This window comes from Martes martes, assembly GCF_963455335.1.
Source record: "Martes martes genome assembly, chromosome: 15".
NCBI classification, from domain to species: Eukaryota; Metazoa; Chordata; class Mammalia; order Carnivora; family Mustelidae; genus Martes; species Martes martes.
The window spans coordinates 60,071,717-60,085,376 of NC_137903.1; the positions used below are offsets into that span (position 1 = coordinate 60,071,717).

The 13,660-nt window shown below is 48.3% G+C and overlaps 1 protein-coding gene across 1 annotated transcript; it reads right to left on the minus strand.

Annotated features, from left to right (window-relative positions):
- Positions 1–506: 506 nt before the first annotated feature.
- On the minus strand, positions 507–9,395 carry ZBTB18 (zinc finger and BTB domain containing 18). The gene is made up of 2 exons (XM_080824211.1): positions 9,350–9,395; positions 507–4,428 (listed from the first exon to the last, which is right to left on the minus strand). The coding sequence occupies exon 2, from the start codon at positions 4,412–4,414 to the stop codon at positions 2,798–2,800; it is 1,617 nt and encodes a 538-aa protein (XP_080680337.1). The 5' UTR covers positions 4,415–4,428; positions 9,350–9,395; the 3' UTR covers positions 507–2,797.
- Between the last annotated feature and the right edge of the window lie 4,265 nt (positions 9,396–13,660).

The window sequence follows — 13,660 nt, forward strand, 5'->3', positions numbered from 1 at the left end:
ATCTTGAACAAAATCGCATGCCTGCTAATTTGATTGCCTAGAATTCCAGTCATTAGCCCAAGCAATCTTCCAAATTAAGACATCCGGTCTCCTTCAATCTTCCACTTACACCAGAACGCAGAAGAATAGATCTGACCCATCAACTTGGGATAAAATTACCCACGAAAAAGGCCTGGGGTGTATGGATGAGCAGCTAGCCGTGCAGCGTCACTAGGAAAAACCCATGCTGCCACGCGAAGTTCTGTAGATTCACGGATTGCTAGGGAATTACCTTAACATTCTTGACCTAGGTTGTAGAAAATGGGTCACGTTTTAAAAATGTGCATTAGCATCTTAAAGGACCGAAAGCCCAAATGTTTGCACATTTCCAGTTGAGTGAGTTGAGGCATCCTGATCATCCCACAAGCTCTGGACAGAACTGATATTAAAAATAAAGATGCCACGTACAACACATATTTAGGGTCTACGTAGGACATAATCACGATTACAATGACGCACACAAGGTCCTCAGTTCATATAATTTATTGCAGTTAGCACACAGTTTAAAAATTCACCAACACACCAATAGTACAAAACTAAACAGCATTATAAGTTATTCCCCCCTCAGGAAAATAAAACATACTATGATTGTCAAAGCTAGATGTCAGTCTAAGTTTTAGAACAAAGGAAGAATGTGAAACTAATAAAAGGAAAAAGCAATCACTCACAATGACCACAAAAAGAAAATCCAAAAGAAAGTCCGTTTTTCTCAGACATTGATTGTCTCCTCTAAATTAATAAAAATTATTTTAACATAAACTGTATTTAAAAAAACTAGAAACTCTTCAAGTAACTAAAGATAATGCTCCAAGGCCATTTTCACAGCTTTTTTTTGTTTGTTTGTTTGCTTTAAATGCCATTACAGCCAAATTAACACACATTTGACCAAATATTTCCAAAACAGTCCAGCAACACACAATGGAGTTTTCCATTCAGTATCTTAAGCACAAAAATAGGCTATGTTTACAGTAGTTAAGGCGATCAAATTTTAAACAAAAGCAATTAAAAAAAAAAAAGGGAAAAACAGCAAACGTTTTCCATGCTACTCCCATAGACCTTATTTGTAAGTGCAAGACAGGAAAACAAACACTGTGCAAAATGCTTTTGCCCTGCGTGCTGGTCATTAAAACCACACGTTGGGCTGCAGCCTCTGCTGCCCCGATACACATAGTCTACTAACCCCCTTCCCCACCTTCCCCACGTCAATCAAGGCAGTCCAGTCCTTTCAGCCCGGGGCTTTTTCAGTCCATAGAATCTTTTCATGAGTTGGGGGTGGGAGGGGATGGGGGAGGATGAAGGCGGGGAGGAAGGGAGGGAGCGAGGGAGGGGAGTGTAAGGGAGAAGGGAAGAAAAAGAGAAGGGGAGCCACCCCCCCCAAAAAAAAGGAAGAAGAAAAAGAAGAGAGAGAATGACCTATTGTCGATTTGTGCAGTAGTTACTCTAAAAACGCTCAGCTGGGTAAATGTGTACACCTAAACTTTTGAGCCGGCATGGGTTTTGTGCAATTAGAAGTTTGTTATAAATGCACACTGCACATGCAAATCTTTAAGCCGTTTGTAAACATTTATATTTTCCTTGTTATGTAGCAAAGTTATCAATTTGCAGCTTAAGTTTTTATTCAGCTTAACAGTTTCAACTTAAAGACAGTGGGAAAGTCAATTTAAATTATATAAAATAAAAATAAAAACAGTGCATTTACGTTCTTCATAACACCAGTTTTTTTTCCCCAAACGGTGCTATTTTTTTTTCTAAGGAAATTAAATAATTTTAAACTCACTCGTTAAAGTTATACAATGCAAACAAAGACAAAAAATATATTGAAACTCATGCATTTCTGTAGCGTTAATATTTACTTTTCAAGACTCAACTAAGAGCATCAACACAACCTGTCAAGTTCTGACACCCCCCCAGCCCGTGTAATCAGTTACAGTATACAAGAACAGTAATTCACATTTTTCAACACACAGTTCAACACTGCTGAAGCTGCAATATCCTTTTTCATCCCAAGCAAACCTTCACAAAGACAGCGTCCCAGTGATCCCAGTGTACTTTCAGAATTTCTCTCATTGGGAACCGTCAGAAAACCAGAAGTTGCCACAGAAAGTTTTAAGTCAACTGCTTGTTTAAAAATAGATAATCCAGCATTTCAGAAATTTTCCATTTGGGTCTAAAAGCATTCAGGTTTCCAACAGCCAGAAAAGATTCATGCAATTTTGTGACCTATAAAGAGGCTAATCAAACTGGAGGGAATTTCTACTCTGAAAAAGGAAAGGGAACGACGACGACGACGACGACAACAACAACAAAAAGAGAACAGAACAGAACAAAAAAACCAAAACAAAACAGAAACACAAAACCAAAACAAAGTGGAAAAAGAGAGAGAGAGAGAGAGAGAGAGAGAGAGAGAGCGCTCAGAAGACAATGCAGTGGCGACAGAATCAAGCCCTGTGAGAGCATCCTGTGACAGGACGAGTTGTTCCAAAGGTTCTTGTCGGCTTCCTTCCCCTACCCCCTCGGAAGAGAAGCCCTCTCTAGTCTCCGACTTGCTCCAAAGTCTCTTTTACCAGAACGCTAAATTAGTGAGAGTCTCATGCTACTCTAAAGTGCAAAACCGAGTTAACGCCCCGACGTTTTAGTTCCAGGAAACAAGGCTGCTTTTAGACCGTACCACAACTAGATAGAGATCTATGTATAGATACGTATATATATATATATGTATATATATATATTATTTATATATATATATAGATATAGAAAATTATTTCCAGAGTTCTTGCGAGCTATCTTCTAAGGTCCAGTCTCTGACAGTGGGCAAGCTCAGGGCTTCGCTTTTGACCGACAACGAGTTCACCAACTCACAGTGGAACTTGCGGATGTGTCTGTACAGGTCCCCCGACTGCGTGAACCTGCGCTCGCACCACTTGCAGGCGTGCGGCTTCTCGCGCGTGTGCACCACGGCGTGGCGGCTCAGGTTGTGCGAGTACTGGAAGCTCTTGCCGCACTGCGTGCACGTGTAGGGCTTCTCGCCCGAGTGGGTCCGCTCGTGGCGCTTGAGCGTGTACATGCACGAGAAGGTCTTGCCGCACAGCGAGCACGTGGGCACGTTGACGTCGGCGGCCGGCTTGCCGCGCAGCCCGTCCTGCTCGCGGAAGTGCGTGCTCAGGTGGATCTGCAGGATGTGCGGGCTGGGGAAGACCTTGTTGCACAGCGGGCACATGAAGATCTGGCCGGCCGGGCTCAGGATGTTGGACACGTAGGGCAGCAGGCTGCTCTCCATGCCGCCCTCCACCGGGCCGCGCTCGGCGTCCGGGGTCATCATCTCGTCGTCGCTGCCTTTGTCCTCGCGCTCGAGCTCCCGCAGCACCGAGTCCTCCCTCAGCGGCGCCAGGTGCGCCGGCTCATACTGTACCCTGGCGTTAGTGCTCCCGCCCTCTTTCACAGCGCTATGTTCCATGTCATAGTCACTAGCGCCAACCTCGCTCTCCTCACAGGAAGCCTCTTTCTCCACCTTCACCTGCACCAGGTTGCTTCTCAGCACGTCCTGTGAAGAGAAATAAGAGCTGTTCAGATTTTCAACTCCTGACAGGCTGGACTTGACAGACAGGTCCAGCACACAGTCAACATCTGCCGAATCCCTCACGGAGGTGACAGACCTCTGGGACAAAGACTCGCTGGAGCTGCAGGGACTGGCCACTGTTTTTCCGGCGGCGGCGGCGGCGGCGGCAGCGGCGGCGGCGGCGGCGGCGGCGGCGGCGGCGGCGCCGTGGGGCTCGGGCTCCCCGCCCGCCGGGGGGAGGCCCGCCGAGTCCGAGGGCAGGCGCATCCACATGGTCCCCGGCTCGGCCGCCAAGTCCCTCTTGCCCGGCAGGAGGTTCAGTTTGTCGTCTTCGCCCTCGTCCTCGTCGCTGGGCAGGTCGCCGGCCATGTGGCTGCTGCCGTCCGAGAGGCTCTCGACTTTGTCCGAGCAACTGGAGGCGTCCTCCTCCTTCTTGGTGCTGTCCGCCTCCGTGGTGGCTTTCTCTTTCAGCTTCTTTTTGCAGACTTTGACGATGTCATACATGTGCAGATAACTGGCAGCTGCGAGCACGTCTTCAATGGGCAAGTCTTTGAACTGGAGTTTCCCTTCATACATGAATTCCAGCAGGAGAGCGAAAGCTGGGGCTGTAACAATGTCGCTGTTCAGATGAACAATGTCCCTTTTGTCCAGCTGGTCCTTGTAAAAGAGGTGGAAATACATGCTGCACGAAGCCAGCACAGCTCGGTGCGCGCGGAACTGGGCATCTCCCACCAGAACGGTGCAGTCACACAGGAAGCCCTGGTGCCGCTGCTCGCTCAGACACTGCAGCAGATGTCTACTGTGGTCTGGGAACTCCATGCTGTCTTCATAACCTGCGGACAGACAGACTTCTCGTGAGAGCCCGCTCAGGAGCAACCTTCCAGCGCTCGGGGCCGCCGGTCCCCGCGCGCACACGCGCACGCACACACACACACGCACACACACACACAAAGATAGTGACAGTGATTCGGCTGGGGCCGCCGAGGTACACGTCCCTGCATTCTAATCAGGCTTCTGACCCCGGGACTACCAGATCATTCGCACAAAACCCAGTCCACGCGAGGAGGAGAAAAAGTGCACTTTCCAAACTTCCTCGCCCCAGCCCAACGGTCCCTGATGCATCGCCACCTTCCTGGAACTTTCAGTTAAGTTTTAAAAGGCTTCATTTCAGTGCAGTCTCTTACTGAGAAGAGGAATTCAGCTCTCTTTCAGAAGAAGTGAAGCTACTCATCAAATTATGTCCCACAAAACCTACAAAACAGCTTTAATTTCAAAGGGAACAGCTCAGGGAATGAACAAAGAGAAGTCCCAAACACGTTCTGAAAGATTCAGAAAACTTGTTCAACCGTCCTTTTTATTTTATTACTTTTGATACATGACTGCACTTAGAAAGCTCAATTTTAACGCACACACTGGCTGAATCGAGGGGGAAAAAATGAAATCGCATAATTAGCCCAGAAATTAGCAAACAACTCACTTTTAAAGTCAGAGTGTTACAACAACAAAAGCCCTGTGTATAAAAACAGATGTTAATGCCTTAGGATTTGCAGGTACGGCACACATGTACGAGATCAGAGAGAACTACACCAACAGATGGAAAAGATCATCTTTACTATGAACGAATCCAAATATTTTTTAAATGAATTGAGAAAAAACCAGTAATATTTCTTTGTAAGATCTGTACATCCAGAGTATCTGGAACCAGAAGGGCTTCACTGGACTCTGAAAATTCTCATCTAAACTTTGATCTGTTGCAAAGCAAATGAATTCCATACTAAAATTATTTCTAACTTTCAAATGAAGGCGTATCGCATTCAAAAGCTTTACAGGTTCAACATCCACCCCCCACCCCAAAAGCCTTGCTAGAAAAAGAGAAACTATTTTTTTTTCTCTGACTCTGCCTTACCTCATGCAACAGAAAATACTTTGTTTCATTAAAACTTGATAAATTTTTGCTTTCCCACTAGCTTCTATTCTTTCAAATATGCACGGCTGCCCTTGTTTTCTGGTGGAGGGTGAGATGGAGGGAGAGGAAAGGCGAAGATGTACAAAGGGTCAAAATTCAACTGCAAAATTCAACTCCTTAAAAAATTCAAGAAAGCCCGACTTCCCCTTTCCTGTGACCAGAAGCAAGGTTCCACACCAAGCAGCTCAGAGTGCATGTGGGCAACGGACACACAGCAATTTAATATTCCAGAAATTACCTCCCTGCCTTTTCTCCACTTTGCCCAAGATGGACCAAAACTTCCATCCTAGCCCCCAAATACCTTCACCACGATGCCACCGCTAGAATAAACCAAGATTTACAATACAATCACTTTAAGTGCCCCACAGCTAACATCAATCCTAATCCTTGAGAGGGCTAAAAATAAAGATTGGAGGGCAGCTCACAAGGTAGCCGTGATCAAATTAGGAGGCTGAGAGGACAGAGAGGGACGAAGAAGGAAGCTTATAAACATCTGATCCAGCTGACTGTGGCCATATGGCAGCTGCTGCCCAGATAAAGAGATTAAGAATAGAGGAGTGCGATTACAGCTGTCTGGCCAATTCAGGCAGCTCAAATCTACAAGTTCTAAATTAGTCGCTAACACAAAAACTCCTGCAAATAATTATTGTTATGCTGAAATAAAAGCTCTCTTAAATATATATTTGAAAGAGAAATGAGGAAACCAGTCACACTATTCTCCTGGGGACAAAAGTTTTTTTTTTCCCCCTTTTAAAAAAACCTTCGGTTTCAAAAGCACTACAGCTGTATGTTTCAGTAGTGCTGCTGAATGTTTTGAAGAATAAAGTTTCACAGTGGAATTAATTACACAACAATCTAGCTTCTTAACTAGAATAATCTTCTCATATAAGTTTGAATGCTGGATTCCAGACAGTTTACTATTTCTCTCCCCCCTCCGCCCCACAAGCAAAAGGAATCTAAATAGCAGTGAACAACCACACGAAGCATTTTAATCCAAAGTGATCTCGAAAAGCAACATTTCAAAGCCTTCCTTCACATTTCAAAACTTGAAATATTTCTGTGTATTAAAGTTATTTACTTGCTCGAGCAAAAGGGATAAAAATTAAAACTAAACAAGCCCAAGACTCCCAACTCCAGTAAGATGTTCATTTAAGACTCAGTTTCATATATTATTCCTAAACTGGGTTAGAAAAGTAATGTGATTTTTTTTTAATTAAATAAACAACACACCAAAACAGAAATATGCTCCGTCTAATCTCTTGCTACTCCTACCTTTAGGACACATAAACCTGATTAAGTCCTTTCCTCTGAGTCTCGCTGGCTCCAGGTCTGTTACATCGGTGGAAAAAAAGCAGACTAAGAGAGACAGATGCAAAGTGGAGATGATGTTAGAGAGGAATAAGATACCTTCTCCACCACAGATCCGCACACACTAACTCCCTGTCTGTGTGTTAGAATAAAAGGCTGAGGGATGGCAGGCTGTCAGCTGCTCTGACATCATGTTCAGATGGAAATGCTACCTCCAGCTGTGCTCCTTTTAATGCCATATGCTACTCCTCTACACTCCTGCCACCAGCTTTTTCTTAGGAGAACTTTTCTCTTCTGTTAGTATAAACAAAATACTTCAAAGTCTCCCTTTTTTTCCAAACTTTCTAACAGAAAGAAATGGAAAAACTCAGCATATGGAGTTCTACTGTATTTATGGAATAGCAACACTTCTGTCTTAAGTTGGTGGACTGGCTTGCATACTGACAGCACACTCAAGCCACGGTGCTATGCAGGAAATCCAGATTCACTTTTATTCAACTCCAACGTTTAGTTTCAAAGGCAGCTTAGGGGATATTTTTAAACCAACCCAATTGACATCTCCAGTCCCATTTCGACATTATTACCGTACTTTCATTTTTTTTTTTTTCTTTTTTGCCGAGATAATGGCATACGTGTCTCAGAAGGCTGGAAGATGAGACAGAACTATTACTCCGGCCCGGTTCACCTTACGATTTCACTCTCATTTTAACTGTTTTGTCTCCTACTACCTTCTCGATACAATTTCCCACACTACCACTTCATGCAAATTTCAGCTCTCGGTATCAACAAGGTGAAACTGCACTTTCTGAAATCCTGGAAAGAACTTCAGTTCCATGAGACAAATTAATAAACTGATACAACCTGCTACGGCCACTTAAAATGAGCGCTGCACCTGCCTATCTGATCTGACCCTCTGCTCAGAAAAAAGCAGAACTTTGTCTTCCCCTTGATCTGTGTCCCATAACAATCTTTTTTGGGGTCGCTCTGTAATGTTTCACGATCTCAGGAAAACCTTTCAGCTTTCAGTAAGGGGGGGGGGCAGGTCTCCTAAGTTTGGGAACTTTTAGCTCGACTTTGTGGGTCTTTTCTAATGGCTGATGAAATCCTCACGTAACCCCAGGCTGGGCTGACCAGCGCCCTGCAAGGTGCTGCGACATCTGTGAATGTCAAATACATCTCCACAGACTCTGGGGACGGTGAGGCGTAGAAAAGGCCCGAGGCGCGAGTGTTGCAGCCCTGGTGATCAGCACTCCGTCCTCATCAGGAAACCGCGGCAGAGTTAAAGAGTAACAAAAACCGACGTCTCTGTCCAGTCCTCGCTTTGCCAAAGTCACAAACCTAACTTTCTCTAACTTCGCGCTGAATGACATAATGACGAACGCCTGTTCGAGGCGGCACTCTTCGGAGCTACATTCCTCCTCAGCCACACAACCCATTCTCCACAAATGCCCTCGCCCCATTCCAATATATCAGACATTAATCACCCCATTTACCCAGTGGGGTGGGGGGGTGAGTGACAGTTTAATGAGTCCCAAGCACCGCAATGGGCCAGCGACTCCCACCCCACAAATCAACCCCTTCACAGTCTTGCTACCGCGGGGTCCAGAGAGGGTTTGCAAGGTTGGGGTTTTTTTGTTTTTTTTTTTTTTTCCTAAGGAGTGGGGGGTGAGGGTTCGGAGTGGGGAAGAGCGGAGGGAGGGAGAAATGCAAATCTCCATGTAGTTCACCGTGCAGAAAACACACGGGGAAAGAGGAAGGTTAAACCACAGGGAAGGAGGTGGAGGGCGGAGAGCCGGTGCAGCAGGAAAACACCTTAAACAGCAGACGAGAAAACAGACCCGGGTCACGGCAACAACAAAAGAAAAGTCGTAAGAAGCAGCCCGCGGGAGGAGGGTAGCTGCTACCGCTTCCCCGACGCCGCGGCGCGCGAGCCCCCGGGGCCTCCCGGCAACTGCACTAGCCCGGGAGGGGCCCCTCCCCCGCCGGCCCCCTCCCCCCCGGGCGCCACTGCAGCTGCACCGGTCCCCGGAGCCGCGGCCGTCCCGGGCGCCGCTGCAGCTGCGGCGGCTCCCAAGCCCCCTCCCCCAGCCCGCCGCCCTCCGCACCCGGGAGGCGCCGCCGCAGCTGCACCGGCCGGGAGCCCGCCCCGCGCCGCAGCTGCACCGGCCGCGGGGCGGGCGGGCGGGGGGCGGGTTGGGGGGGCGCGGCGCGGAGCCGGCGAGCCCGCACCCCGCCCGACCCCGCAGCTGCGGCGGCCCCGTCCCCGCGCCCGGCCTCCCGCAGCTGCGCCGCCCCCCGCCGCCCCAACCGCTCCAAGCACACAAACTAACTCCACTCGCGGGGGCGCCCCCGGCCCGGCCCGCCCTCCGCCCGCTCTGGCCCGCCGGCCGGGGCCGCACAGCTGGCGCCCCCCGCCCGCCAGGGGGGCCGGGCGCGGAAGGGACGCCGGGTCAGGGGCCGGGGCCGGCGCCGGGACTCACACGGAGCGGCCCTAAGTCACCGCGTCCCCGCCGCCGCCGCCGCCGCCGCGTCCTCCGCCTCCTCCTCCTCCTCCCGGCCGCCGCCGCCGCCGCCGCCGCCGCCGGACTTGGTGGGCTTCCTCCTCCTCTTGCCCCCCTCCCTCCCGGCCCCCCCGCCCCCCAATCCCGGCTCCGTCGCCCGCTCCCCCCTGCCCCCTCCCTCCCTCCCACCCACCCCCGCTGGCAGCCGGAGGAGCGCGGCGGAGCGAAGAGGGCCCCACTCTCAACGGCTCCCCATGGCAGCAGCCCAGCGGCGGCCGCAGCCTGCCAGACACAGCGAGGGAGCGAGCGAGGGAGCGAGCGCGGAGCCGCCGGCCGGGGAAGGGGGGCGGGGGACGGGGGGGGGCGGCCGGGGGAGGGGGAGGGGAGGGGGCGGGAGGACGCACCACGCACGCACGCGGCGGCGCCGGCCAGATGTTCCCCCCCCGCCCAGCCTCGGTCCGCCCCTCTCCTCCCCCTGCCTCCCTCCCTCCCGGCGTTGGGCCTCTGCGATTGACCGTAAGCGGCTGGACCGGCGCTCCCCGCCCGCCCCCAGCGCCCAGTCTCCTCCAATGGGAGGGCGGCTTTGCAGGAGGGCGGAGGGAGTGGCGGGCAATCGTCGGACTGACAGGAGGGAGCAGCCAATGGGGGAGACGAGCCGGAGCTGCCGCTCGCGCGCGCCAATCGCGGACAGAAACTACCGGAGTGGGCGGGGCCCGGACGGGCGGGGGCCGGTAGCGAAGGGGCGCGGGGCGGAGTCCTCGGGCGCAGCGGCGGTGGCGGCAGCGGCGCCCCTCTGGGTGACTTGGCCGTGAGAAAGTGAAAGGAGCCCGCAGGCGGCGGCGACAGCTGCGCTGGGAGGGGCCTGTCTCCGGGCTCCGAGGCCTCGCGCGCCCTGGGGGGTGCGGAGCGAGCCTTTCGGTGTGCACCGTGACCCCCAGAAACACACTTTTAAACGTAGTGGGGCTGGGGTGCGCCGAGTTACGCAGGTATCCTCGGGAGGCAGGGCGCGCGGGGACACGGAGGACCGGAGCCGGGCCGAGGCCGCCCCCTCCGCTCCCCGGGCCGCGGGCGAGGCCGCGCAGTCGTCGCCCGCCCGAGCGCAGGGAGCAGGACCGAGCAGCGCTCGGGCTCCGTCCTGCCGCGCCCCGTCCCCAGGTGCACGTCGGGGCGCCGCGGCCGCGACCGGCTGGGAGAGGCCGGCTTTGGGCGTCGCTCTCCCGACGCCGTCTGGTTTCGGGCGGCGCGCCTGCGTTTCTCGCAGCACCCTCGCGTGCCCCGCGGACTCGCCCTGTTCCGAGTACACCCTCCCGAGTGACCACATGTTAGAGAGCTGCAGCAAAATTGGTAGTTGTGGAAGCCGTAGCCGGAGGCTTTAATTGGTACGTATCAAGCCACAACGTCCAGCTACCGAGGGGGCAAGACGTTAAGACCGCAGCGTCGCTGTTGCCTCCCTCCGAGTGGACGTTGTCTCCGAGCCCTCCTCTGGGCAGTTAAATTGGGTTCCTCACGGCCACGAAGAAATGGAGAAACTTCTGTTCTCAAGAAATTGGAACTCTTGTTGAGGAAGGCAGGCATTCCTGGTATAAAGTTGAATAGCACGTTTAAAAAAAAAAAAAAAAAGATTCAAGAATGTGAAATCGAAAATTGCACAGGGAGGAAGTTAGTACCCTAGTAATTGTCGAGTGAAATGTGTTTATTCTTTGCTAACTGAAGCGGGACTGACAAGCCTGTTGCTAACCAACTTGCCAGGAGACCTTTCAACTGGGCAAAATGTGCTTTCACTTTGTTCCAGGTCAAACGGGTAAACTAAGTTGAAAGTATTGTGTGGGCAAATCAGGCATGTTGAATTACTAATGAAGTAAAAACAGGAGCACTGTAACATTCTTGGAACTGAAGTACAGTTGTGCCGTCCTGTGCTGCTCTCTGCTCTTCCCTTGACTTTCTCATATGCCCTCAGGTTTGATCCCTGAGGTCAAGGCCATCCTGTGATAACTAGTTTTTTAGCCCATGAAACATACTGTTGTATGTATATGGTTTTGGTGAATTCTAGATCTTTTAGTCTATGGGTAGAAGGCCCAATTTCAGTTGGACCTGTTTCCAGTTAGGGAAATTGGTAAATGTTCTCGATGGATGCAGCATACTATTAAAAAGAAAAGAAAAAGACGTGAGAAGGAACACATGCTTTGCCAACCAGTTCAGGAAGAAAAAAGGAAAAAGAAATGTTTGCATTCTCAAAGCTGTTCCTCACCTATGAAAAGTTAAAAATACGGAAAGTAGCATCTCTGGATGAAGAGACATAATGTAATTGATAGTGTCAGGATATTAAATAATAAATTCATGAGAAAATGAGAACAGATTCTCCATGAAACGCTTGGAAACTCCATTCTGTGGCATACAGAGTAAAATCACAGCTGTAACAAAAGGTTTTACAGAATGTACCTAATGGAGAACAACAGCCCCGGAGATGAGCCAGGGGTCGGACACGTTGATGCCTCAAAAGTTGTGAGCATTGTTTCCTAGATCTAGCAGTCTGCTAGAATTCATATTGAAAGCTGAGTAGCATAGCCAGAAAATATAGATTGAATGGATATTTAAGGAAGCAAGTATGTCGTCCCTCAATTATGTAAAAGATCTTATGAATTTATGAAAATGCTTGGAATATTCATATGTTGTCAGAATCAATAAAAACATTTCTGGAGTATTTATTGTGTTCAAGAGAGGCACTCTGATGGGATATAGAAGACAACAAAAAAGCAACAGACAGGTTCTCTTCTTCCTGGGGTTTAAATTTGCTGGGAAAGAAATGGTGCAAATATATAAAAAATCTAAAACAGAGACTAACAATATAATAGGATATGAGTGTCAGAACTAAACATAATATTCAGTTGTTAAAACCATCTTATCCTTGGTCTCTGATGAGGTGGCATTTTCTCTGCCCCTTTTTTCACATTAAAAAAATTTTTTTTACTCCCTGACTTTATTTAAAAAGGTCCTAAACTTACTATAAAAAATGATACTTTTAATCATCTTTGGAAAATCATCAGCATACAAATTGTAAATAAAACAAAACTGATGTCAGAGGTGTCATGACACAGAATAATTACTATTTTTACTGAGTGCCCATTGCAACCATGGAAAGCAGTAAGTCAGACCCAGAAAGCCTCCTCAGGTAAGCTCCTCAAAGTAAGATCTGTTTACCTATACCCATCAGACTCAGCAAATTACCAAGATAAAAAGCTACTTGACAGAGTTTGAAAGCCAATAATTTTTTTCACTGTCCCACAGTGAGGGGGGAAAAAAGTGCATAAAGTACAGTCTCTAAACTATTAGAACAATGTACCATTGCTTTCCTCCAAAAAAAAAAAAACCCAATCCTATATAGTAACAATCCATACTTTCTGGGAGTCCTGAAATTAAAACTGACACAAGTCAATCTAACTGGTCATGGTTAGATTTCTTGCCAAAGAACAAGTTTTATGTTTTAATGACACATGGATTTCAAGCAGTAACAATTTAGCGCTATAAAATGTTGACGGACCAAATAAAATTTAATTTGATGGGCAAGTCCATAAAATGAATGCTGACTTTTAAATGTGAGCCACAGGTCAAATCTCTGAAAAAAAAGATCAGTGCCTTGTTATACTTAGTGCAATAGGTCATGTTGGAAAAGTTATCTATGCAATTAATTTTTCAATATTGACTTTCTATGAACTTCATGTATAACTGGGATCTTCTTTTTTTTTTAAAGTCAGGGAGGCAAGCATTAATAATAAAAGACCAGATATTCCAAAGTGCCATATTTCACCTATAATAACTATAAAATGTACAAAATATGGGTAGAGGTTAACCTGATTTTGAATCTAGAGAGAAAAAAATATACTAAAATGAAACATGTGTTAAAGCTTCTATTAAGCCCAGACAATGTCATAGCACACATGAAATTCTCTTTACTTTGTAGATTCTCTCTCTCTCTCTCTCTCTCTCTTTCACTCTGGCTTTTAGAAATGAACAGGTTGCAATGGCCTAAAGGTAGAACGAGACACAGAAACACAGCTGAGACGATAGTAAAAAAAAAAAAAAAAAAAAAAAAAAAGTAGATAAACAAACTAGAACACACAGTACAATAATGACATGAACAGGGAGCATATTCCCCAAAGCTCAGCTTTTAAAAATATATATGTTCATAATTCTGCAAAACATGTTCTATACCAAATCATTCCCTGGGTTATAAATCCTGTAATGCTTAAATCTGTTTATTAAACCCCTCAACTATGATAAGCCATAAATAAG

What these genes read in the sequence shown, in the direction of transcription:
- ZBTB18 (XM_080824211.1), bottom strand. Translation starts at nt 4,414, where the DNA reads ATGGAGTTCCCAGACCACAGTAGACATCTGCTGCAGTGTCTGAGCGAG.